At 42.4% G+C, this 26,529-nt stretch overlaps 2 protein-coding genes across 2 annotated transcripts; one reads left to right on the plus strand and one right to left on the minus strand.

The window, feature by feature from the left end:
* Positions 1–650: 650 nt before the first annotated feature.
* On the minus strand, positions 651–17,373 carry LOC149435576 (structure-specific endonuclease subunit EME2-like). The gene is made up of 8 exons (XM_089662520.1): positions 17,367–17,373; positions 16,906–17,042; positions 12,593–12,685; positions 8,004–8,116; positions 6,471–6,573; positions 4,623–4,738; positions 2,836–3,025; positions 651–881 (listed from the first exon to the last, which is right to left on the minus strand). Exons 1-8 carry the CDS (start codon positions 17,371–17,373, stop codon positions 651–653), a joined length of 990 nt encoding a protein of 329 aa, XP_089518646.1.
* Positions 17,373–25,420, plus strand: LOC149435577 (small ribosomal subunit protein mS34-like; the record flags this gene model as incomplete). Its single annotated transcript, XM_089662521.1, has 3 exons — positions 17,373–17,471; positions 21,170–21,212; positions 25,128–25,420. Coding segments are annotated over 3 exons (435 nt in total), but the record flags the coding sequence as incomplete, so codon positions are not given.
* Between the last annotated feature and the right edge of the window lie 1,109 nt (positions 25,421–26,529).

Raw genomic sequence — 26,529 nt, forward strand, 5'->3', positions numbered from 1 at the left:
AGGAGGAGGGGGTAGGAACATTTAAAAAAAATGTTAGTATTAGGTTTTAATTCCACTTTAACACAAGATGTTATAGTGCATGCAGTACCACACTGTTGAGATAACAAACTGGTCTAAATGTCAGTGGACATCAGGCTGGTATGATCTAAAGCCCTGGTGCCCAGCCTGCAGCCCGAGGGCTGCATGTGGCCCTTTGATATATGATGTGTGGCCCTCAGACCTTAGTGGTCTATAGTGGAAACATCGATTGGGGCAATAATATTGATCTTTATTAGTTTCATGTAACGTGTTCCCTGATTTCTATTGTCTTCAAAAGCACATCCCCAGCCCAAAATGTGGCACGTCTACACTCTCTCGCCCTCATTTTCATCTATTAAAGTCTGAAGTCTCCGACAGTCCTCTCAAGCATTATATATATTGAACAGTATGTGCGGTCCTTTGGTGATATCAGGAGCCACATTTGATGCCTTCTTTAACTCATACGTTGACAACCACTGATCTAAAGTGACTTTGGATCTTTCCATAGGGTGTGAATGAGCCAGTCATTAAAACACACAGGCACATTTTCCTTACTGCAATGATTGGAAACATATTTTTATTATAAATACTTTACTGCCAAATAACAGTACAAAAGCACCAGTGATTATGTACTAGGAATTTAAGTCCAATACCAGTTCTGGATTGGTTGAGGTCATGAACAGCCAGATGCGTCGTGACAAATCAGGACCAATGCGCCTCTCTCTTGTCTGGTCTTGGTCATTAGACTGTGTGACATCGTCATCTGGATACTCCATATCGTCTGTGGCACCTCCAGCACGTGGAACCCTCAGGTTACTGAGGAGAGATAGTCTCTCCTTATCAGTATTACATGCCACATATGCCTGGATAGAGAGAAAAGATACAGAATATACTTTCTTTGAATAACATCAGCTTTATACACCGACTACTAGAATTAATACGGAACAGATGAAATGCGTACATGTGAGCTTATTTACCTGCTAAAGGATTTGTGTTTCTGTCCATCCGGTCTTACCATTTACACAGCTCTGCCTCACAGCACATCCCTGCCTAGAAGGGGACTTGATTTGTCTCTGCTGTGGATTCATTTTTACTTACAGATCTATTTTCCACCCCACTCTGTGTCAGGGCAATGAAAGGAGAAGCAGCACACTGCGCTCATCCCTTCATCACTGCTCTTTTATCAGCATGCTCCTTTTGCACTGCAGCAACACCTGGCTGATTGTGCTTCCTCCTTTCTGAGCTCTGCTGTACAGGGGAATGCAGGCTGATACCAGCCAAACATGGTACTTACACTGCTGACACTGAAAAAAATACATTAATATGATGTATTAAATGATTACAGAACAGCATCAATGCGTGTTTCTATTAAACTAGTATGGTAAAGTCTATGAAATACTTGAAGCACTTACAGTACCTTTTAATATTTTCCAGATCCACCAGAGATCCCCATATTCTGGGGTGCATGAATATGCAAATATTGCCTTAAAAGAATAATGGTGAGAGTTGACACCCCCTCCTGGCTCCTGTGCCTCCCTATTGGCCACTGAGCTTACCTTTCAGTGGGGAATAGTAGATGAGAGGGGCTTTGTGAAAGATTGTAAAATTTCTAAACCACCTTATACAAGCAATTAAAAAACAAGATCTATTTTTATATATACATGCAAAGGAGATCAGCTTGATGTAACTAAGTAAATGTCTTACATCCACTCAATTTCAGATATGTGCTTTTCTACAGCATTCCTTAGAACAGTGGTCTCCAAACTGTGGCCCGGTGACCAGATGCGGCCCTTTACTTGCTTTTATCTGGCCCTTGGGGAACTATTTCATCCAATGATACCAACAATGGGGCATAATTACCCCCACTGACAACAATGATGGGGCACTATTCCTCCCAATAACACCAAAGATGGGACACAATTTCTCCCACTGACACTAACAATAGGGCCGTATGACATTAATGATGGGGTACAATTCATCTCAATGACACCAACGATGAGGCACAATTCCTCCCAATGACACCAAAGATGAGACACAATTTCTCTCACTGATACCAATGATGAGGCAAATTTCCTCCCAATGACACCAAAGATGGTGTCAGTGACTTTTCCCCACTAACATCAGGGACTTTTTTTACTCCTAATCCAGCCCCCAGAAAGTCTGAAGGACATTAACCCCTTGGCGCCGGCGCCTCCTGGCCCTTTAAGGGTTTCAGAAGTCGGGAGGCGGGGCGGGGTTTACGGTCATGTGACCAACGTGACACACCGTCACATGATTGGGAAAGAAGAGATCGAAAGAGGAGATCGGGACCTTTCCATGAGTACTGGACATGTGTGCTAGGAGTGCGCAGGCGTGTGCTCTCAGCACATATGTTTTTTTAATAGAACGCAAATGTGCGGCCGCTCGGCGTCTAGGCCCAGACACCGGGAGGCCGCACATTTGCATGCGTCAAGAGGTTAAACTGGCCCTTTGTTTGGAAAGTTTGGAGACCCTGCCTTAGAAGATGGTCCTTTGTTTTGATAGGAGTGATCAATGATCCCTATGGCTATACACTCCTCTGTCTAATATCTGCAGATGCTCAATCTTTCCCTTTAGTGTGAAAAATAGTGGGGGAGATTTGCTAAAACTGGTGCACACAGAATCTGGTGCAGTTGTGCATGGTAGCCAATCAGCTTCTAGGTTTTATTGTCAAAGGATAACTGAACAAGCTGAAGATTGAAGCTGATTGGTTACTGTGCACAGCTGCACCAGCTTTAGTAAATCTCCCCCATTGCATGTGGATCCTGGGCAGAAAACACATTACACAAAGACACTGACCTGCAAAAGGAGTTGTGGAGAAGGATAGGCCTCTGTTATAGTTGCAGCCATTGCTGGACTGACTCTATTAAACTGCTGAATCTGTCTCTTCCAGGCCAATGGTAAGCCAGTGAGCGATCCTTTGGGTCCCCACCCTCGCCAGGTGCCTGCTGAGGTGCAGAAGGAGTAGCTCTGAGCCTCCCAGTGCAACCTGCAGACAGAGAGAGAACGTTGTTTACCACGGTCCACCTTGCTGCACCATCACTTATAGGTCATCTGGCCTCAATGTTTGCTGCAAAGAAAAGAAAAATTTAGGGCACGCATGCGTGTGCCCACTGCTGACCCGCACTGAGACTGGACACTGTGCAATTTTGTCAGCGGGTTTCATCCAATGATTTATGGCTGACAACTGCTGATTGGCTGTATCCAATCACAGCGCACAGCCCTGTGTTTACAAACACACAGGACTCTGTACACAGAACAGCGATCTGTCTGTTTCTTCTCCCTGAAAAGCAGGGAAAAAAAACAGCCAGATCTCTTAGGCCCCTTTCACTCGGACATTCTGATCGGGTCCATCTGCCCGTTTTTCAGGCGGACCCATTGAAACCTCTATTCTCCTCTATGGAGCGGCGAGTGTAAATGGACATGTGTCTGTTTACACCCAACGACATCCAATCCGATTTGATCCGTCAAAAAGATGGATGGGGATCCATTCCCCTTCTGTCCGCCGGATCGGATGGGATGGCAGTTGAATGGAAACAGACAGGCGGTTGTTTTCCATTCGACCGCTCATAGAAGACAGTTGATCCGCTGACCGGTCCACCCCGTCTGAAGGGGGCCTTAGTAAAAGCAGCACATATTACACATATAACACTTGTTAGGCACACAGTTAACACCTTGATTGCCCCTTGATGTAAACCCTTTCCAAGCCAGTGTAATTAGTACAGGGACAGTGTAAAGTATTATATCTGATCACTGTATTAGTGATGTCAGTGTCATTTAATTTACCTCCCAGTGAGGGTCTGTTAGCACTAGATTGCCCACCACACTAGTCCCACTGTAAGTCGCTGATCACCAGCACAGTGTTAAAGCTGCGTAAATTCCAGTATATATACACCATACACCATACACCATTTTTAGATGCTTTAACTTTCACACAAACCAATTATTATACACTTAGTGGGATTTTTCCTTTACCAAAGATGTAGCAGCATTTTGGCCTAAATTTATGAAGAAATTAGATTTTTTACATTTCTTTATTTTTTATAACAGAAAGTAGAAAATACTGTGTTTTTTTTCCCCAAACTTTTTTTCGTTTATATAATAAAAAATAACACCAAAAGAAGACTCTATTTGCGTGAAAAACATTATATAAAATTTCACTTGGGTTACAGTTAAAGTAGCACAGTGGTGAATATAAAAAAACTGCCCTGGTCATGAAGGGGGTAAAACCTTGGAGAGGTCAAATGATTAAACAGAGGCTAAGAAAATAGCTTCCTTGGCTGTAAAGGACAAGAGGGTTTAGCTCTGCTCTAAGTGTATGTTATTTCAAGATGTTGCAGTTTGGTTATTGGCGTACACCTAAAACGGAAATAATTTAGTAGGCGTTCAGTGGATTCAATAGACAATTCATTTTAAATGTAAATTCTTTTTCCTTTATACCAGCTGAAAATGCTGATTTGCTGAAAAACAGAAATCTAAATAATCCATTAAAGCAGGGCAATGATTATAAGGCTGCTCGTGTCACTTGTATAACCTTTCACTCACAAGGAATTTACATTGTCCAGTCACTTTTTTTGTGAACTCACCGGAACGGGCGCTGAGCTATACTCTTGGTCACAGCACACACATGTTTCCCCAGTTCTCTCCATGTATCCAAGAATAAGACTTCGGTCTCATGGTACAGCTGTAGAAATATAAGTGCCTACCTCCACAGAGGAGGATAACAGTTATCAAAGAAGGTGACATCACAGAGAAAACTTTATTATAATATACATAATGCTTTCACTTTAAAATTTAGATTTGACAGCATGCCTAACAGTGACAATAAACTAGAGAAAAATCAGGGTTAAAGGACAACTCCATCTTTTTGCACCATGTTACACCCATATTTAGGTGCTGCCCCAATCTAAAAGGATCTGGTAAAGAGATGCAAAGGTCGCTCCTTTTCTTACAGAATAATTTTACATTCACGACTACAAAAAGTAAAAAAAAAAGCCAAAGAAAAAAAAACACCTAAGCTGGGGCCACTGATGCAGAGAAGGTCTGAGATTCTTATTACAGCTCTGAAAGTGATCAGAAAGAGGGCTGATCTTGCCACTTGGCAGTCAGTTTGAAAAAAGTTTTGGCAATAACTCAGTTTCTACTGTAAAGGACACAGGAAAGTTAAATAAAGTGACAAATCTTTAGTAAATTCTCCCCAGAAGCTAGTTTGAAAAATATATTATGGCTTCAACATAAAAGCCTCATTGCTCACTGGGTGTTTAGCCCCCGGTACCTGAAATCCTGGTATTTTGGTGCAAATGAAAAGTTCACCATCCAGCCCCACTGCCGACAATCTGAAAAAATCTATGAGAGGCTGAAAGCTGCTGCGGCTGGACGGGACTGGATGGTGCGCAGAGTGGTACTAACATTTAGGGCAGTATGTTCCCAGGAATGAATACCCAGAATGCAAGCAGTGTGCACTCCAGGAATTCATCCTTGGCCACATACTGCCCAAGGGCGGACTGACCATTTGGAAACTCGTCAGTAGGGGGCCCCATGAGATGCCCCTGGTACCTTTTTCATAGGCTTTTTTGAGTTTGTACAAGGACACAGGGGCCCCATAATCCCCTATTGCCCAGGGGCCCCATGAGTTGTCAGTCTGCCCCTGATACTGCCACAAACATTAGGAACACTCAGTGCAACATCCAGGCCTGTCCAGCCGCAGCAGCTTTCAGCCTCTCCGAGTTTTACAAGTTGCCGACAGTGAGGCTGGATGGTGCAACCTTTGCCTTCCGCCCGCATCAAGATGCTGGGATCTCATGCATCGGGGCTAAATGTCTACTGTGCATGGGACCTGAGGTGTCTGGAACATGTAAACTTAAAGTGGAACTAAAGGTAAAATAGAAACATTTGTGAACAGGCAGTCTTTTAATTGCAGAAGAAAAATGCAATGTTACACTTACCTGCCTATTTGCAGTCCTCTGCAGAATGTATACTGAACTGCACATACTGGCAAACTCCCAGTGTGCCCGGATGACTGCACTCCTGCGCATGCGTGGGAGTGATGTCATCCCACATCAGCCAATCAAAACAGACAAAAACCAGGGTCCGGAAGAACCCAGGGAGAAGACACCAGCGCTGAGCAGGGACTTTATGGGTGTCAGATCGTTGGAACTAGAACTAAGGTAAGTAAGTGTGCCTTTAGTTCCACTTTAAGACAAAAATGTATTTATAAAGCATAAACTCCTTGGGCCACATAGGCCACATAAAAGAACTATGTAGCAAAGCAAAATAAATTTTAGGCTCTTGCTTAAAACAAAAATTGTATTCAAAATGTTATTTCCATTTTTTCAGTGGATAAAAACTAATCCTAGAAGGTGATACTAAAGAAGATGATGTATGGGGAAGTCTTTAACTGAGGACTGGTATTTAAATGTAGATTAGCTACCAACCTCATCTATATGTCGCCTGGTCACTTGGCTTTCTGGCTGTTTATCATAGCAAAGGCTTGGCTCTAGAGAGTGTCTCTCCATCTTACGTGACAGTCTTTGACATCTGGTGGTCAAAAAAACATTTACTATAAAAGCTCAGTCAGTTCACATATACCATGTCAGTGTTTTCCATCTCTAAGCATAAAAAGAGAACCCACCTGTTTGTAAAGTTAGCTTTTGGAACCAAAAGTCTGGTGTTGTTAGTGCACGGCTTTTGGCAAAAATCTGACGACTTGGGGTGAATAATGCAGGTGCCTGTGAACTACACCCACTATGCACTGATTACACTTGCAAAGCTCTGCAGGCCTGAATGCATATATTTAAAGAAGCATAGCCAAACGTCTCCTATGGATCACAGGAGTGCAGCTTGTTCTGCACTCCTGTGATCCCTTTTCTGACCTCACAGAGCTAGTCCAGGCTCCGAAAGATCCTGACCATATGGTTGGGATCCACCCAGAAGCCTGGACTGGCAGCTGGCTCAGCTTCTCAGCAATCCATTGATATCGTGAGCCAGCCACTGCCACCCCCACCCCAGCCTAGCACTCCAGTGAGTGCTGGAGGAGAAGAGCAGAGAGCCGGTGACTGACAATCACTGCTCCCTGCTCAGAGTGGAGGGGAGAACTGAGCGATCAGCAGTGTCTGATCACTTAATTCCCAGTGGGGGACAGATGCAGCATCAGATCGATGCAGCATCAACCTAGGTGAGTAGAAGATTTTCTCTTTGTATAGCCCATACTTCTCTTTTAATAAATGCACATTTTTTATTTTATTAATGTGGGTGCATTTATTAAATATTTGCAAAAGGGAGACTATGCCTTTATTACTCCCCCTGCACATAATCTTAACCCCTAAACTATCATCTTAAAACTTAACCTCATCTTCAACCTTTAACTTTAAAGCAGAAATCTGGGCAAAATGTTTTTTGGACCATTCAGTGGTGCTGTGCCCACACTGCACGGGCCATCTGCTCATTTTTGTCTAGGGGTCATAAGAGGGAAGATATACTTACCGAATCCGATGATCCTCAGAGCACAAGATCGGTCCTTGCCGCTTCCCCCCCCCTGCATGCTAGTGGTCTTGTGAATGGACTGTTCCTGACATCATCATGCCCATAGACCATCTCCGAGCCTGAGGATGGCAGGAACAGTCCACCGCTGGACTTGGGGGAGCGTGGTTTTCCGGAGGATCGGAGGACGGGATATATATAGCTTTTCCACTAAACCCCTGGACAAAACGAGCAGTTTTCCCATGCAGTGCACAGCCCCACTGCATGGGAAAGTAAAATTTTACATGGAGTTCTGCTTTAAATTTCAATCTGTAAACCAGACTTGCATCTTAAAGTCAGACTGACTACTGAACACTGTAGCTTTGAACAGAAGGTTTTTTGGACAAAAAAATTTAAAAAAAAATGTTTAACTTGAATCAGACTAATGATATTATTTCAAAAGTGAAAGGTCCTCTTTAATGAAAGCTGCAGTCTGTAATCCAACTTACCTTCTATAATCATGTAGCCCCAAAACAGCCAAGGTGATCTTCTTTCCAGAACACTTCCTATCTATTCCAAACACAGAGGTCGGAGTCTCAGAAGTCATGGAGTTTTCAGGAGCCTGGAATGGAGAGGGATCAGCTACTTTAGATCTTACAAGGCTGTTATTAACTTTTTCACTGCTGGGCCCCGATGTCCATTTTTTCACCTCACATACCCAGACCACTTTGGCAATGTTTTCACTGGTTATGATCGGCAGCTGCTGGTTGTGGACCTTCACGAATTAGGAGATTCTCAGGTACCACTCTGCTATAAGTTCATGATCAGCGTAGTGGCTAGTAGCTTATAGCCTAAGGCAGTGGTCTCCAAACTGTGTCCCGGGGGCCAGATGCAGGCCTTTGCTTGCTTTTTTCCAGCCCTTGGGGTACTATTTCTTCCACTGATACCAACCATACCCCCCCCCCCATTACTGATCCCAATGAAGGAACACAACTCCCTTTAATGACACCAACAATTGACACCAATGATGGAGCACAATTCCTCCCACTGACACCAAAAATGGGGCATTGTGTTTTCCCACTCATGTTAGGACCTTTCTACTCCCAAGGGCCACAATCCGGCTCCCCAAAAGTCTGAAGCACAGTAATGGCTCTTTGTTTAGGAAGTTTGGAGACCCTTGGCTTAAGGGAATGCAACTGCAAAAAGGATTACTGACATGGCCTACTGCAAGCAGTTCTGCCCTTACGTCAGTGCCAGTGAAAGGATTAAACACAACCTCCACCCCGATCATGCCATGCTTCTAATATCAATGAAAGCGGATCTATCGTTACAAATTAGAAAGCACATGAATTAATATGGGAACATTTTACCATGACATTCTTTTGAGTAAAAAAAGTACCTCTTTGTTGTTATTAAAAAAAATGGCTGCTCAGGTGATCTAAAGCCTGAGTGGAAGAAAATGTGCGCTCAGTTCGCATCACCCCCTTGTTTTCCCTTTTGTTCTATCTGTATACTTCATATCTTTTCTATATCCATCTACAGTACATGCCTTTTCTTACATATTCCTTTGTAATTAAACTACTTCCATGTATAATCTCCCAAAATGAAAACAACTGAAATATACATAGACATTTAGCAACATTTTACTACTTCAAGTCTCTCTAAGGTAAGATTCACACTACTGTTGGTTGTGAACAAAATTGTGCGCTTTCCTGACGCAAAACATCCTATACAACAAACACTTTACTCCTGCGCTAGGAAAGGACTCAGTAGACCCAATAGGAATGTTCTGGAATTTTCTGGAATATGCACTGCTTGCTGCCCTCAACAGACCGGGGTGGTCCGAATACACTGGATGCAAATGGAGAAACAGAAAAAGGGCGCAATGACCTAATGCGTTTAAAATAATTTATTAAATGTAAAATATCGTATTGTCTCGATATTTTATTAACTTGTATTGATGAGAAATGTTCAAATAGAAAGTCCTTCCACTTCTTGTATAAACTCAAAAAGATGATTTAATTACAATGTTGCATAAAATTAGAAATAAAATATCGGAATACAGAATGTTTAAATAAAGTCCAAAAAAGTATAGTTAAGTTCTTAATAATAAAATTGTATGTAATTGTGTGTGTATAATATGAATGTGTGTGTGTCTGAGCAAGCAGCTCCCTTCCTTGCTGCCCAAAGAATGTGTGCCTTAAACCTTTGTCCTGCTCTAAAAAGAGCAATCCAGCCCCCACCTTTCCTAAAAATGGGCTGATATACTTGTAGTCCCACAAAGATAATTGGAAACAGATGTGTATATATAACAAACCTCCAGTCTACTTCTCCTAAAGTCTGAGCGTAACCTAAGAAGGCCTAGACAAAACTTCACTGACATTCCATCAATGAGAATACATTAGATGTATAACACATACATATATATATATATATATATATATATATATATATATATATATATATATTCTCCTAAAAGTAATCTTACTAAGAGTTATCTCGTATATAAATATCGTAATCAAGAAATATTACAGTATAAACCTTGTAAACCGAACAATTCACTAGTTAGTGAAACATATAATCTCTTACATAGATGGGGGAGGATGGGGGAAGGTATAGCTAATTGCTCTCATATGTGACTTGAATGTAAAGGAAAAACCCAAGATATATGTTCATATGTATATTCACAGACTATGAAGTCTAATTCCTTACTTTTCCCAATCTAGAACAAATATAAATATAATAACTCAATTATTCTATTAAGATCCAACTCATTCATACTTATGTTAGTACTGTTAATAAGAAGATATTAGATATTAAATTAAGGAAAGCTTCTAACATTAAAGAAACAAAAATAGGTATCATACTCACAATGGACATAATAACACAGGCATGTCAAACTGAACAAGGTGTATGATCCAAACAACATCTGAGTCCATACGATGGAACCCTGGATGACCAACTGGCTAACGCGTTTCGAGGACAAAACCTCTTCTTCAGAGCCAACACTACAGGAGTCTGTACTTCTCTTTATATAAGTTACTAAATGGTAACAAAAGGGCTGTCCTTTGGCAGACACGTGGCAGTTCCAATATTTCTGAATTAATTAATTATTATTATTATTAGTAGTAGTATTTATCAATTCCTAATGGCACTCCCATGCATCTGTTTTCACACATACTGAAATGCAGGGTACGTTTTGATGCGGCATAATTTTTGACAGGGGTCAGGGGCTTCTTTACCATGTTTCCTACACGTAGGGAAGCCCACTGAAATGAATAAACTGCTCCACATGTAACTCACAGGAACTTGATAAAAACGCAGTTAAACGCACAGATGTAAACTGAGCCTTAAGGCGGAGCTCCTCCCAAAAGGTGAAGTTCCGCTTTAAGGACTGCTCCCCCGCTCCCCATTAAGGACTGGCACCTTTGGGTGCCCAAATTTGACAGGTACCTGCTCCCATTTCCGGTCTGATTGCCTAGGCGATTGGAAACAGAAGGTGTCCTCCCTCCCTCTCTGTAGTCTTTTGAGACACGTGACAGGTCCCAGAAGACTACAGGACCATTCAGGAAGTTCAGCACTACTCGCGCATGCGCAGTGGGTACCCGGCTGTGAAGCCGCAAGCTATCACAGCCGGGTGCCCACACTGAAGATGCCGGCCTCCTGGAATACATGACGGCCTGCTGGCCTCCTGGAATCCAGGACGGCCGGTGAAACGGGCTGCGGGAGACACACCACAGGACCGAGGGACAGGTAAATGGCTGTTTTTTAAAAGTCAGCAGTTTTTGTAGCTAATGACTTATTTTTTGACAAGTGAGTAGAACTCCACTTTAAAGTGTTACTAAACCCTGGACCCTGCATTAACTATATCTGGCCTCCCACAGTACATAAAACATGGAAATATAATTATTTTAGTAAATATAAACTGCTAAGTACCTTTTTTTTATCAGCGGGTAGAGCAGTCTTGAGACTTCTATCAATGTCCAGCAGAGTACTGGATAAAGATGGTAGGAGGAGTTTTCATTCTCCCGACTGACTTATGAGGCTGCATGACCCCTAAACCTCTGTCTGGACAGTGCTTATTGACCATGTGCTGGATACATGCAATCTCCCAAGAAAATAAAAAAAGGTCTCTAGCAATACACACCAAACTGTGCATGTGCAGCTTGTCTCCAAGGCTCTGTTCTATCAGCAGATGGATTGGGGACAGCAGTAGAAGGGGAGGATCAGAGAAGTCTGGATCAAACATAATTTTTACACAGTGCAGAGGATTAACCCCTTAGGTTCCACAGTGAGTATAACAAGCATGCTTTACTGCATATACAGACTGATTTTACGGTTGTGGGTTTAGTAACACTTTAAGCACAAAAAAATTAATCTAGGACACATACTGTAAACCTTTTTTTACATCTATTATAATTGACCTCAGCAAATGCAATTATTGTACATATGGCACATGGATATTGAGCTATATGCCCCATGGGTCCCTATATTATTATTAGTATATTATTATACAGGATTTATATAGCGCCAACAGTTTGCTCAGCGCTTTACAATATAACGGGAGACAATACAGCAACAATACAAGAGGGATAGGAGGGCCCTGCTCCTTGGAGCTTACAATCTAAGAGGGAGGGGCTAGTGGTACAAAAGTTAGTAACTGTGGGGGATGGACTGGTAGGAGGAGTAGAAGATTCCATTATTAGCTGAGGGCAGGATAGGTTTCCCTGAAGAGATAAGTTTTCAGAGATCACCTAAAAGTGAGCAGAGTAGGCGATATTCTGATAAATTGGGGTAGAGAGTTCCAGAGCATGGGGGAAGCTCTGGAGAAGTCCTGGAGACGAGTATGGGAGGAGGAGACAAGGGAGCTAGAGAGTAGAAGGTCGTTCAAGGAGCGGAGAGTACGATTTGGATGATATTTGGAGACAAGATTGGTGATGTAATTTGGGGCAGAGTTATAAATGGCTTTATATGTTATTGTTAATGTTTTGAATTTTATCCGTTGGGCAATGGGAAGCCAGTGGAGGGATTGGCAGAGAGGGGTGGCAGATACAGAATATATATAAATCTGCATGTTCTTCACCTTTCCAAATTTTACCTGAATGTAATAGAAGACACTCTTGAGAAATTCTCTAGGCTCCACCAGAATCAGCATTTGCTCTTCTTCCCCTTTACACAGTTCCAGACCATCCTGGAATATAAAAACAGCGATTGGAAAATCCATAAATATTTTTGTGTTAGCTGAATGAAAAGAGGTCGGGACTTCATTTCTGTGTTTCTCGAGTGTAGTGCAGTCCATGGAAATGAATAGGCTGCCATTCATGCCACACATGGAAATGCACCTGCATTTGGTTGCATCTGCAGGTGTGAACCAAATCTAAGAGGAAGAGAGGACACCGCAAGATAGGAGCTCTCAATAGCTGGCATTATATCACCATTCTGAGCAAATATTTGTAGTAGGTCTAATGTGCACTCCTTATCCCCCCCCCCCCACATACTTCTTTTTGCCTCAAGACATGTTATTATTACAGTGCTAGTGTTACTGTTTGTGTTTTTGCTGTATAATTTTGCTGTTGTTTTGGTAAACATTCTCTTCTTTGGTCCCGGTAGAGTAACAATTTTCTTACTTAATCCCCCAATACCAGGGTGGATTTGATTTAAATCACGATTTAAATCACTAGTCAGTAAGGCTTGATTTAAATCCTAGTATTCTACATAGACTAATTCTTGCTGGTATAACTTTAATATGCAAGTAGATGAAGATTTTTAGAATAACAACTTTTCATATTAGTTTTTTTATCCCCAGTTTAATAAGTTAATCATTCATATTTGGACAACTTTTCTGTTGTACTTAGGAAGGAGAAAAATAATCGTTACCTTAATAATAATAATTTAAATAGATTTATTCAACTGAAACAATCACATTCCAGCATATGTTATTTGCTTAAACAAACATCCATGTTTGTTAACTAATTTGTCTAAACAAAATATATATATTTTAAGAAACTTAGACTGTCAGCCCCTTCCTCCTCACACTTAGTCTCACTTTCTTCTTGTGCAGATCTATTCCACTCCAAACAATCAGAAAAATATTGTTTCTATTCTATTCACTGAACTTCTTGAAACTTAGCACTGAAGGGGTTGATTCTGTATTCATAGGTTTGTAGAAGTTAGGATTAAGGTCTTTTTCTTAACTCTGTTCATGTTATAACATTTTTGCTGTGAAGAAGAGGCATGTGATCTCCGCTGAGTCCAATTCAGTTTTGAGAACTGCAAAAGTAAACCAAGCATCTGTGATAATATCTTGTAGGCAGAGAAACTGCCCAATAATCTTACAAAAACCTCGGGAAGAGCATGACATTGTGAATGGATTCATGGAATTTATTTACCAAAAAAATTAAACATATACAGCCTTATTCTACATAATTAAAAAACAAATCTTTATTTCATGATGGAATAACCTTTGGATGGTAATATATTTTCCTCGAAAAGCATTTTATTAAAAAAAATCCAATTTAAATAAAACAAAACCAATTTAAATAAAAAAAATCTGATTTTTTTGATTTTTTTAAAAAAAAATCATTGATTTTTTAAAAAAAAAATCATTGATTTTTATCCACCCTGCCCAATACTGATGATCTCATCCCTCTGCATTCCCACCCTTGGAGGCTGCTCCCAGTGTTAGCCATGATAAGCTCAGAATACCTTTCTCAGTCTTAGTGCCCCCTGTGCAGGCTGATATCAAGTCAGAGGATTTTCAAAGTCCCCCCAAAAAATTAAAAGTCAGCAGCTACAAATACTGTAGCTACTGACTTTCATTATAAGGATATTTAGATATCCATGGATCAAGTGCCATCCTCACCTGGGCTGGTTACTCACTGGTCTTTGGCAGCCCGGTGCAAGCATGTTTATTAATTGAAGTGCGCAGTGAGCCCTAACGGCTTCACAGCCAGCTACCTACTGTGCATGCGCAAGTTGAGCTGCACATTGTGAACGTTCTTGCAGCTTTCTGGGACTTGTGACGTGTCCCAAAATGTTGCGGGCTAAGGGAGGGGGGTGAAGTTTCTCTCGGATCGCCTGGGCGAAGTTTCACTCAGATTGCCTAAGCGATCCAAGTGGAAGTGGGAGCAGATACCTGTCAAAACTAGATACCCGCTCGACCCCCCCCCCCCCCAAAAAAAAACAACAACGTATGACCAAACATGTTGGGGGGTGAGTTGGAGGCAAAAAAGCAGAACTCCCTCTTTTTGTGTGAAATTCCACTTTAACACTATATGCTAGTTTTATGATACATTGATTATAGTTTACTGAATACTTACCAGATTACATGATGACATTATATAAATGCTTAGCATTTGGCATTCAGCTTTAAAAAATGTATTCTGCATATAGGTAAAAGGAATTACAGAAAACAGTGTGTGGGAATTACATTGTGTGCAGTGGCTTGCTGTTTGTGCACAAAGGTGGTGCCATAAAAAGACTACAATGGAGACCCTTTCTCATAAAATATGAATTATTAGAATGTATTGTTCTCTTTTTAACATAATAACATAAAGGAAACCTGTACTGACACAGCCTGGATGCCTTCATTACTGACCTTCCCCTGAAAATGTTTGTTGTTTGGCTATTTTTGGCATCAATAAATTCAGAGCTTCCAACCTAGAGCAAGAATTTAGCTAATGAAGCCAGAGAAAAATCAGAACGGCTCATCTAATCTGAGTTATTGACTCAAAGTACTGAAAGCCTTTGGGTTAGCATAATAGTCCAGCAACTAGAATTTCCAACAGAGACTTTAGTACTGACAGCTCCTATTTGCTCTTACCAATTGTTCAGTGTCTGCCACCCCTCTCTGCCAATCCCTCCACTGGCCTCCATTCAGTGTCCTCCACCCCTCTCTGCCAATCCCTCTACTGGCCTCCATTCAGTGTCCTCCACCCCTCTCTGCCAATCCCTCTACTGGCCTCCATTCAGTGTCCTCCACCCCTCTCTGCCAATCCCTCCACTGGCTTCCATTCAGTGTCCTCCATCCCTCTCTGCCAATCCCTCCACTGGCTTCCATTCAGTGTCCTCCACCCCTCTCTGCCAATCCCTCCACTGGCTTCCATTCAGTGTTCTCCACCCCTCTCTGCCAATCCCTCCACTGGCTTCCATTCAGTGTTCTCCACCCCTCTCTGCCAATCCCTCCACTGGCTTCCATTCAGTGTCCTCCACCCCTCTCTGCCAATCCCTCCACTGACTTCCATTCAGTGTCCTCCACCGCTCTCTGCCAATCCCTCCACTGGCCCCCATTCAGTGTCCTCCACCCCTCTCTGCCAATCCCTCCACTGGCTTCCATTCAGTGTCCTCCACCCCTCTCTGCCAATCCCTCCACTGGCTTCCATTCAGTGTCCTCCACCCCTCTCTGACAATCCCTCTACTGGCTTCCATTCAGTGTCCTCCACCCCTCTCTGACAATACCTCCACTGGCTTCCGCTTACTCAACTAATTAAATTCAAGGTACTTACAACAACTTCTAAAGCCATCCACAACTCAGCCCCCAGCTACATCACTAACCTAGTCTCAAAATTCCAGTCTTCCAGTTCTTTTCCTTCCTCCCAAGACCTCCTGCTCTCCAGCTCCTTTGTTACCTCCTCTTATTCTTGCCTTCAGTACTTTTCCAAAGGTACTCCCATCCTCTGAAACTCCCTTCCCCAATGTGTCCGACTATCTCCTACCCTGTCCATTTTTAGACAATCCCTAAAAACTCATCTCTTAAGAGAGGCTTATCCTGCCCCCTCCTAGCAACGGTACATGTATTTTTCTCCATCAGCCCATCCCCCGCAGTTATTACTTTTTGTATCAATTGACCCTCCCTCTTAGATTGTAAGCTCTACTGAGCAGGGCCCTCTGATCCCTCCTGTATTAATTTGTATTGTAACTGTACTGTCATCCTTTGTGCAAACTGCTGGCGCTATATAAATCCTGCATAATAATAATAGTACAGATTTCCTCAAATAGGACTAACCCTCTCAGATGGATATTTTATTGCAGGTGACGTCTGGCAGACTGAGACTGCCCCAGGTTTCTTTCTTAGATCTTGATTGCTCTTACAGGGAGATCTTCCTGCTATAATTCATGGCTGTTCCTGGCCACCTTTGCTCTGGCTATGTTTTCCGCAGTCTAGAATAAATATGAAAACCCAATAGAGAGAATGGGAAATCTCATAATGGCCACATCAGTTGTGAAAACCTGTGATGCTCAACAAAGATCTCAATAAGAGAATCCCCAGGAGTTATAAAGAACTAACAGGCATTTTATCTCAGCAGCACCTACAAAGAACTAAAATATCAGTTTGGAGTTGACTGATCCTTCCACTTTAAATATAAGCGGCTCTAATACAAAAAAGTGTTGTCTGTTCCAATCACAACTTACTACACATGTCCAGTCAGCAGGCATCTCTCTTCTCCAGGTAATGCTCCATGGCACAGAGTGTGGCTCTAAGGAGTAAGTATACCCAGCTGAATTCAGAGCTTCCAGCATACCTTCTGACCCTGCATCTTGGAGAAGACCTGCGCAATAAGAGATCAATCAACAACGCAATGTAGACGTATATGTGTGATTTGCAATGATGCAAAAAGTTGATCTGTAATGTTAGCAAGCACCAAAAGACAATTTATAAAGTGCCAACTCTCAATGAGTCAAATTTGCTTGTAAACTCTACATGTAAGAACACAAGGCCTAACCTGCCAGATACCCTCTTCTGGTCCTCCAAAAAAGCTGCCAAACACCAATCTGAAATGGTAGCTTGCGCCAAAAGACTATATATATATATATATATATATATATATATATATATATAGCCAGTTCTCAATGTGCCCCATTTGTTTGTAAACCCTGCATGTAAGAACATAGAGGTGACCAAGAAGTCCTGGCTGGAGCAATTCGATGAGCCTTGCTACTGGACTATTACTAAGGTCAAAGTGGATTACAGAGCTGAGGTGAGGGAGAGTTCAGAAGATCATGACCGCCGTCCTGCAAAATTGAGAGGGTAGAAAGTGGCGCTGACAATCTTAGCCAGAATACACACCATGGTATTTAAGCTCATCAGACTCTAAGGACTGATTCACACTAGGAATCGCACCGGTATGCACTGCACGTTCCTGTACGATTCATATGCAGTTATGTGCAGTACGATTTCAGCCTATTCATTTTAAATGGGCTGAAATTGTACTGCACTGCACCTAAATTAGTGCATGCACTACTTTTGGAAACGCACTACAACTGGATTGCATTGTACTTTTGTACCATGCAATGTGGTGTGGGCCAATGCACTGCGTTTACTGTGTCAGTAATATTGCACTGACACCCACTGCAGGTCGCAAGGGCAGCGCATTCAGAATGCGGTTCACGAAACCCGCGCAGCATTCTAGTGTGAATCAGCCCTTAAGGATACTGCACACATGGACATGGTAGACAAGACAGCACACTTGCTTGCCTGCCTCTTACTTCTTCTGCATGTTGTGTTCATTTTTGTGGGCTAGAAGCCAAGGTGGGGTCATGTGTAATATGGGGCTGTGGTGATGCCATGGGAACCTCATTTCATTTTTTTTTCCCTCCTGGTGCATCAAGGGAGGGAGGCCTTGGGGTACTTTACAATGCCACGTCATCAGGGGGCTTGCTGAGGCTCTGGTTCTTGCAGCCAGCCCCCTGATGAAGTGAAACATGCATGCCATCATGAGGCCAGCTACAAGAACCCAAAATAGATAGTTCCCCCCTGATGTTGTAAGTAAATGAGATGGTGGAGCAAGACCTTGAATGCTGCAGTGGATCGGTGGTTTGACCCAGGACAACACTATATCAGCTGGATGTGTAAGTTCGTATTTTGAAGGTAACCCTGCTAACAAGATAGGAGGGGAACAAAAATAGAACACAGGGATGGTAAAGGGTCATTGAGGTTGCTCTTTTAATAATACATAGAACCTTCCTAGATCTATTGCCATAATTTTCCCTACAGTTCCACATATCACTATTCTTATAGTAAATTATTTATTGTATGGTGACATAGGTTCAGATGTAACAAATACTCCAGTACAGGGTGGATTTGATTTAAATCAAACTGAGTTAAATCACGATTTAAATCACTAGTCAGTAAGGCTTGATTTAAATCCTAGTTTTCTACATAAAGACTGATTCTTGCTGGTATATCTTTAATATGCAAGTAGATGAAGATTTTTAGAATAACAACTTTTCATATTAGTTTTTTTATCCCCAGTTTAATAGGTTAATCATTCATATTTGGACAACTTTTCTGTTGTACTTAGGAAGGAGAAAAATAATCATTACCTTAATAATAACAATTTAAATAGATTTATTCAACTGAAACAATAACATTCCAGCATATGTTATTTGCTTAAACATCCATGTTTGGTAACTAATTCGGCTAAACAAAATATATATATTTTAGGAAACTTAGACTGTCAGCCCTTCCCCCTCACACTTAGTTTCACTTTCTTCTTGTGCAGATCTATTCCACTCCAAACAATCAGAAAAATATTGTTTCTATTCTATTCACTGAACTTCTTGAAACTTAGCACTGAAGGGGTTGATTCTGTATTCATAGGTTTGTAGAAGTCAGGATTAAGGTCTTTTTCTTAACTCTGTTCATGTTATAACATTTTTGCTGTGAAGAAGAGGCATGTGATCTCCGCTGAGTCAAATTCAGTTTTGAGAACTGCAAAAGTAAACCAAGCATCTGTGATAATATCTTGTAGGCAGAGAAACTGCCCAATAATCTTACAAAAACCTCTGGAAGAGCATGACATTGTGAATGTAGTAATGGAATTTATTTACCAAAAAAAATTAAACATATACAGCCTTATTCTACATAATTAAAAACTAATCTTTATTTCATGATGGAATAACCTTTGGATGGTAATATATTTTCCTCAAAAAGCATTTTATTCAAAAAAAATCCGATTTTAAATAAAAAAAATCAGATTTAAATTAAAAAAAATCAGATTTTTTTTTATTTTTTTTTTAAAAATCATTGATTATTATCCACCCTGCTCCAGTATATACACTATATTGCCAAAATTATTGGGACACCCCTCTAAATCATTGGATTCAGGGGTTCCAATCATTTTCATGGCCACAGGTGTATAAAATCATCACCTAGGCATGCAGACTCCTTCTACAAACATTTGTGAAAGAATGGGTCGCTCTCAGGAGCTCAGTGTATTGAAGCGTGGTCCTGTGATAGGTTGCCACCTGTGCAGTAAGTCCATCCGTGACATTTCCTTACTACTAAATATTCCACTGTCAACTGTTAGTGGTATTATAACAAACTGGGAAGAACAGCAACTCAGCCACAACGTGGTAGGCCACGTAAAATGACAGAGTGGGGTCAGTGAATGCTGAATCGCACAGTGTACAGATGTCGCCAACTGTCTGCAGAGTAAGTAGCTAAAGGCCTCCATACTTTGTGTGGCCTTTAGATTAGCACAACAACAGTGTGTAGAGAGCTTCATGGAATGGGTTTCCATGGCCAAGCAGCTGCATCCGAGCATTACATCACCAAGTACAATCCAAAGCATTGAATGCAGTAGTGTAAAGCATGCCACCACTGGACTCTAGAGCAGTGGAGATGTTTCTCTGTCTGGTAATCCAGTGGACGTGTCTGGGTTTGGCGGTTGCCAGGAAAACGGTACTTGCCTGACTGCATTGTGCCAAGTTTAAAGTTTGGTGGAGGGGGGATTACGGTGTGGGGTTGTTTTTCAGGGGTTGGGCTTGGCTCCTTAGTTCCAGTGAAGGGAGCTCTTAAGGCATCAGCATACCAAGATATTTTGGACAATTTCATGCTTCCAACTTTGTGGGAACAGTTTGGGTATGTTCCCTTCCTGTTCCAACATGATTGTGCACCAGTGCACAAAAGAAGGTCCATAAAGACATGGATGATTGAGATTGGGGTGGAGGAACTTGACCGGCCTGCACAGAGTCCTGACCTCAACCCCATAGAACACCTTTGGGATGCATTAGAGCGGAGACTGTGAGCCAGGCCTTCTCATCCAACATTCGTGCCTGACCTGACAAATGTGCTTCTGGAAGAATGATCAAACCTTCCCATAGACACCCTCCTAAACCTTGTGGACGGCCTTCCCAGAAGAGTTGAAGCTGTTATAGCTGCAAAGGGCGGGGCCAACTCAATATTGAACCCTACGGACTAAGACTGGGATTCTATTAAAGTTCATGTGTGGGTAAAGACAGGTGTCCCAATACTTTTGGCAATATAGTGTATGTTTAGATAGCACAAACTGAGAGCTGTTGATTTCATGATAGATGTACCAGCTACATCTTGCAGAACTTTAGTTAAACCTCCAGTGTATACTTATGATAGGGACAGATTATAATTTAGAGTTGTTATTGAAAGACTGTCAGCTAAGAGCACGCACACATAAAGAGGTTTAAGGGGTGTTTTCTTTGATGTACTCCAGTTAAGATAGCTGCAGGATTCTAGAATACCTCTGAAGAACTCCGAAGACCTAAGGTGACCGAAGGAGGATGGATAAATTTGAAAGGTTATGTTTGCCAACTTGCTTGATTTTCCTAAATAATATATGAAACTAGCTAGGTTTTGTTAACAGTGTGCTCATTCTTTAATCTTAATTTACATATTTTAACTTGTGTTTGTGTCTTCCAGAACATGGACCATGGACAAGCCTGGGGTTATTTAACATATCGCGGTAGGTCCTTGTACATTAAATGTCATTACAAAATAAAAAAAAAAGCAAAAGACCAAAAACATACTGTAAAAAGTTTAATAGAAATCCATGTTAATATTTTAGTTCAAAGAAATTATTAAGGGAAAGTTAATGTGTATTAAGGTAAAAAAAACCTTCTGCATGTAGCTTCCCCTTGTACTCACCTGAGCCCAATCTCAATCCAGCAGTGTGCACAGGAGCAGCCGTTCTCTTGGCTCTCTCCCTCCTCATTGGTTCCCACTGCTGTCAATCAGAGCAAGGGAGGAGCCGCGCTCTGTGCATCTTGCTTGCTATGAGGGCACTCGGTGGGGGCAAAGAGCCAGGAGTGCCAGCAGGGGAACTCACGGAGAGGAGAATTGGGGCTGCTCTGTGCAAAACCATTGCACACAGCAGTTAAGTATAACATGTTTGTTATTTAACCACTTCAAGTCCGGACACTTTTACCCCCTTCCTGCCCAGGCCAATTTTCAGCTTTCAGTGCTATCACACTTTGAATGACAATTGCATCACTGTACCCATATGAATTTTTTTGCATTTTTTTTAAACAGATAAAGTTTTATTTTGGTGGTATTTATTCACCACTGTGATTTTTTTTTGCTATGTAAATGAAAAAGTCCCAAAATTTTGAAAAAAAGTGTTTTTCTTACAAAAGTTTGCAAATAATATTTCATCGTAAATCTTGGCCAAAATTTATTCCGTTTATCTTTTTAGTAAAAAAAAAATAAATAACCCAAATTAGTTTATAACCAAAATTATAATTTTTAAACATTTGTTTGTACATTTTTATTTTATTTTTTTATTATTATTATTTTTTTTTTTAACATACTGTCGCCCTAGCAGTACAGTGTCACCATGGTGACACTGTACTACTTGTGGGAGGTGATGAAGATTTTTTTTTTTTTTACACTGATTGCTTTTACACCCATAAAGGCTATAAAAGCAATCATTGCTCCTTCTCTCTGGCTGCATTCTTGTAGCCATTGAGAACTACTGTGTGAGCTGTGATTGGTCACAGCTTGTCACATGGTACATGGCTGTTGTGAATAGCTTTGTACCATGTGACCCCTGTGATCATTCACAGATTTCACACGTAGTAAGCAATGATGTCAGAAGTAACATCTTGCTTAATACTCTGCATGTGATCACTGATTGGCCAATCAGTGATTACATGATCGGTACCTTGCACAGAGGTCCCATACGACGATCGGTGTTCCACTGAGTCCGGAGGACACAGCGGGCACTAGATCACAGTGATCCCAGGGAGCGCGCACAAGCAGGGGGCAGGGAGGCCGTTTATAAATGTTTACCCGACCCTGTACTGCCACCGTCTGGCCGTTTATATACAACAGCTGGACAGGAAGTGGTTAAAAAAATAAATAAAAAGCAATCCTTTACAATTAGTTTAATAATTAAGGTTGGTGGTAAAAATGTCTGGATGACATCTAAAATACTGTTTTCTATAAAGGAAGGGGTGTGGGAGTTTGCTTAAAACCGTGCGTACATGCTCTCTGATGATCCCGTCCAGCTAGTCTTGAGGGAACATATCAATGTAGAGGAATCTTGGGGATGCATTTTGTTATATAATTCTGTTTTCATAGATCCTGTTGTCTGCAGATGACTTTATTGAAGAAGAAAAAAAAGCAAGTCTTTCTGGCAGGACTGCTTAGAACCCAGTGCAGCCTTTAAATGATAGCATCTGAAAGGGAGTATGCCATAAAATTTGATTGCAACATTCGACCTTTTACTCATAGGCAAGCAACACAAAATGAAGCCACAGCAAATGAGGGGTTATGAAATGTGAAAAAAAGAAATAATTGGCCAAACTAACTCATTATATTAATTTTCCAAATTCTAGTATAAATTCTTACACATATACATAGGGGTAGATTTACTAAAACTGGAGCATTCAGGATCTGGTGCAGCTGTGCATGGTAGCCAATCAGCTTCTAACTTCCGCTTGTTCAATTAAGCTTTGACAATAAAACCTGGAAGCTGATTGGTTTCTATGCAGAGCTGCACCAGCTTTTGCACCCTCCAGTTTAAGTAGATAACCCCTATTGTTTCCTTTTAATTCTTTGTAGAGTTTGCAGTGAATAGTTTGGTAAACAGTGTAGAAAAGTCATTGATGAACTAAGCTGTTTAACCACTTGCCTACCAGGCACTTATACCCCCTTATTTACCAGGCCAATTTTCAGCTTTCAGCGCTGCCGCACTTTGATTGACAATTGGTCATGCAACATTGTACCCATATGAAATTTTGATCATTTTTTTCTCACAAATAGAGCTTTCTTTTGGTGGTATTTAATCGCCACTGGGAGCTTTACTTTTTGCGCTATAAATAAAAAAAGTGCAAAAAATTTGAAAAAAAAAAAAAGTTTCTTTGTTTCTATTATAAAATGTTTCAAACAGGCATTTTTTTCTCCTTCACTGATGTACGTTGATGAGGCAGCACTGATGGGCACTGATAGGCGGCACTGATGGGCACTGATAGGCAGCACTAAAGGGCACTGATAGGCAGTACTAATGAGGTGGCACGGATAGGCGGCACTGATAGACAGCACTAATGAGGTGTCATGGATAGGCGGCACTAATATGCAGCACTGATAGGTGACACTGATGATGGGTACTGATAGACGGCACTGACTGGCATCACTGCTGGGCACTGACTGGCGGCACTGACTGGCACAACCCCTGGGCACTGACTGGTGGCACTGACTGGCAGCACTGCTGGGCTGCACTGGTGGGTGGCACTGGTGGGCAGCACTGGTGGGTGGGCACAGGTGGGTGGCACTGGTGGGCACAGGTGGGTGGGCACAGGTGGGTGGCACTGCTGGGCACATGTAGGTGGCACTTCTGGGCACAGGTAGGTGGCACTACAGAGTGGCACAGGTGGGTGCACTGCTGGGCACAGGTGGGTGATCTGCTGGGCACAGGTGGGCAGGTGGGCGGAGCTAGTGGGCGCACTGCTGGGCACAGGTGGGCGGAACTTGCGGGTGGCACTGCTGGGCACCGATCATCAGGGCACTGATCATCAGTGCCCTGATGATCGGTGCCGATCCCTGCTCTGACAACTGCCGGTTCTCGGCAGTACTTTCCTCACAATCTGACAGCGTGAGGAAAGTGCAGCCGAGAACCGGCACTTGCATTTCCCTCTGATCAGCGTGCCATTGGACTCCGCTGATCAGGTGGTAAAAGGCCGCTGTGATTGGCCTTTTACCACATCACATGATCAGCTGTGTCCGTAGGACACAGCGATCACGGAGACGAGCATGGGAGGAGGAGATAAGGGAGCTAGAGAGTAGGAGGTCTTGCGAGGAGCAAAGAGTACGGTTTGGGTGATAGAGATAAGATCAGATATGTAAATTGGGGCAGTGTTGTGGATGGCTTTGTATGTCATAGTATACTAATGATCCGATATTGGTACAGCGAGCTCCCCTGCTGTGCTATTGGGTTCTGACAGGGATGCCCCCCCCTCCCGGACAGAACACTTCGGTCAACACTGTCAGCCATTGGCTGAGAGCACTGATCAGGAGCTGATCAACAGACCTTCTTCAATCATGCCTCTTTGACAGAAGCCGACCGAACGTCTGGCTTCTGACAGACCGGCTACCACATTGGGCCAAATATCCAATAAAAATTGGAAGATGCCAAAATACCGCTCGACATTTGGCCCGTGTGTAGTAGGCTTGACATCCAAATCTAAATGTCTTTGTATGCTAGAGAATTGTAGAATGAACAGTACCCTTCACTAAAACACATTCACTCAATTATTTGGAGTGGGGTCCTTGTAGCTTTGGCCATATAGCGTATTTCTCATCCAGGATCATAAGCAGAGCCTATCTTAGGTAGAGTGACTTGGTGATCTTATATTGATGGTCATCTTCTTCATTCACCCAGGTAAAACCGTGCCTGAAGAGCAGGAGATCAGCAAAGTCATGTACCGTGACTGGCGTCTTATACCACGGCATGAAGAAGAGAACTTCAAGCAATTTATCCCTCTGCCGGAGCCAGAACCTGTCCGCTATGTGCCATACCCACCACTACTGAGGGCTATTGCTCTGGCTCAGTTGCAGAAAGAAGGAAAGCCTTTAACAGAGCCCATGCTGGACATTGGGAGATTACGGGAATATGATCATGAGCTCCAAAAGGAGCTTAAAATGAGGAGAGCCAAAACAGGGACACCAGTGTGATAAGGCCATGGACTTCTGCTACTTCCTAGAAACATGGATTCATGTACAGTTTATTGTCAGCAGCGTGACCTTCAAACCAAAATGGCAACGAAGTGCCATGGTAATTGGGGTTATGGGCTCTGCTCTTTGTTGAGGGTTGTTTTCAGTTATAGACCATACTGAGTAAAGAGTGCACAACACCTTCCGTAACTGAAAATTGTCATTTTTACTCAATGACACCATAAGTAACTGTTGGACTTTCCTATTTGATGTTTACTGGGCTGTAATAAAACTTTATATAAAATCACACCATTATGTGCTACTGATAATTTAAAGGCATTCCATATATAAATCCAAATCCAAACAAGCCTTCACCTGCTACAAATCTGCCTTCCGCACCTACACCTCCTCCCTCCATGCTGCCAAACAGGCCTATTTCTTGACCCTCATCAAGGACCGCTCCTCCAATCCTCGCCGACTCTTCTCTGCCTTCAACTCTCTACTCTCTCCACCCCCACCTCCACCCAGCACCTCACTCACTGCCCTTGAGATTGCCAATCACTTCAAAAACAAAATTGACACAATTCGCAAGGACATTGCCGCAACTCACACACCCTCTCAACCCGTCCCCTCTCACACAGCTACCCCCTTATCCCCCCTCCCCCTCGACATAACCCGCAGGGACTTCGTCGCTGCTCAAACTCTCTCCAACCCCCTTCACCCTCACATAGCTACCCCCTCATCACCCCTCTCCCACAGCCCCACCACTGCTCTGACCTCCTCTTCCACCCCACCCTACATTCCTCATACTGAAGCTCCCCCAACACTCCACACCTTTGACCTTACTACCATCGAGGAAGTCTCCAAGATCCTCTCTGATGCCCGCCTCACCACCTGCCCCCTCGACCCTATCCCCTCACAACTCCTACGACCTTCCTCCTCCTCCATCCTACGCTCCCTCACCCACATCTTCAATCTCTCCCTCTCCTCAGGCACTTTCCCCTCCCCTCTGAAACATGCACACATCACCCCCATACTTAAAAAGCCCTCCCTGGACCCCAATGACCCGAACAACCTCAGACCCATCTCCCTGCTCCCATTTACATCTAAACTCCTCGAGCGCCTAGTCT

Source organism: Staurois parvus, unplaced genomic scaffold (genome assembly GCF_062004578.1).
Source record: "Staurois parvus isolate SC_StPar_1 unplaced genomic scaffold, SC_StPar_1.0 ptg001488l, whole genome shotgun sequence".
In the NCBI taxonomy this organism is placed as follows: domain Eukaryota; kingdom Metazoa; phylum Chordata; class Amphibia; order Anura; family Ranidae; genus Staurois; species Staurois parvus.

Coding starts and splice junctions, on each gene's coding strand:
- LOC149435576 (XM_089662520.1), bottom strand. Junction 6,574..8,003: donor GGGCTACATGATTATAGAAG/GTAAGTTGGATT, acceptor TTTGACCACCAG/ATGTCAAAGACTGTCACGTA. Junction 3,026..4,622: donor ATAGCTCAGCGCCCGTTCCG/GTGAGTTCACAA, acceptor CTCTGTCTGCAG/GTTGCACTGGGAGGCTCAGA.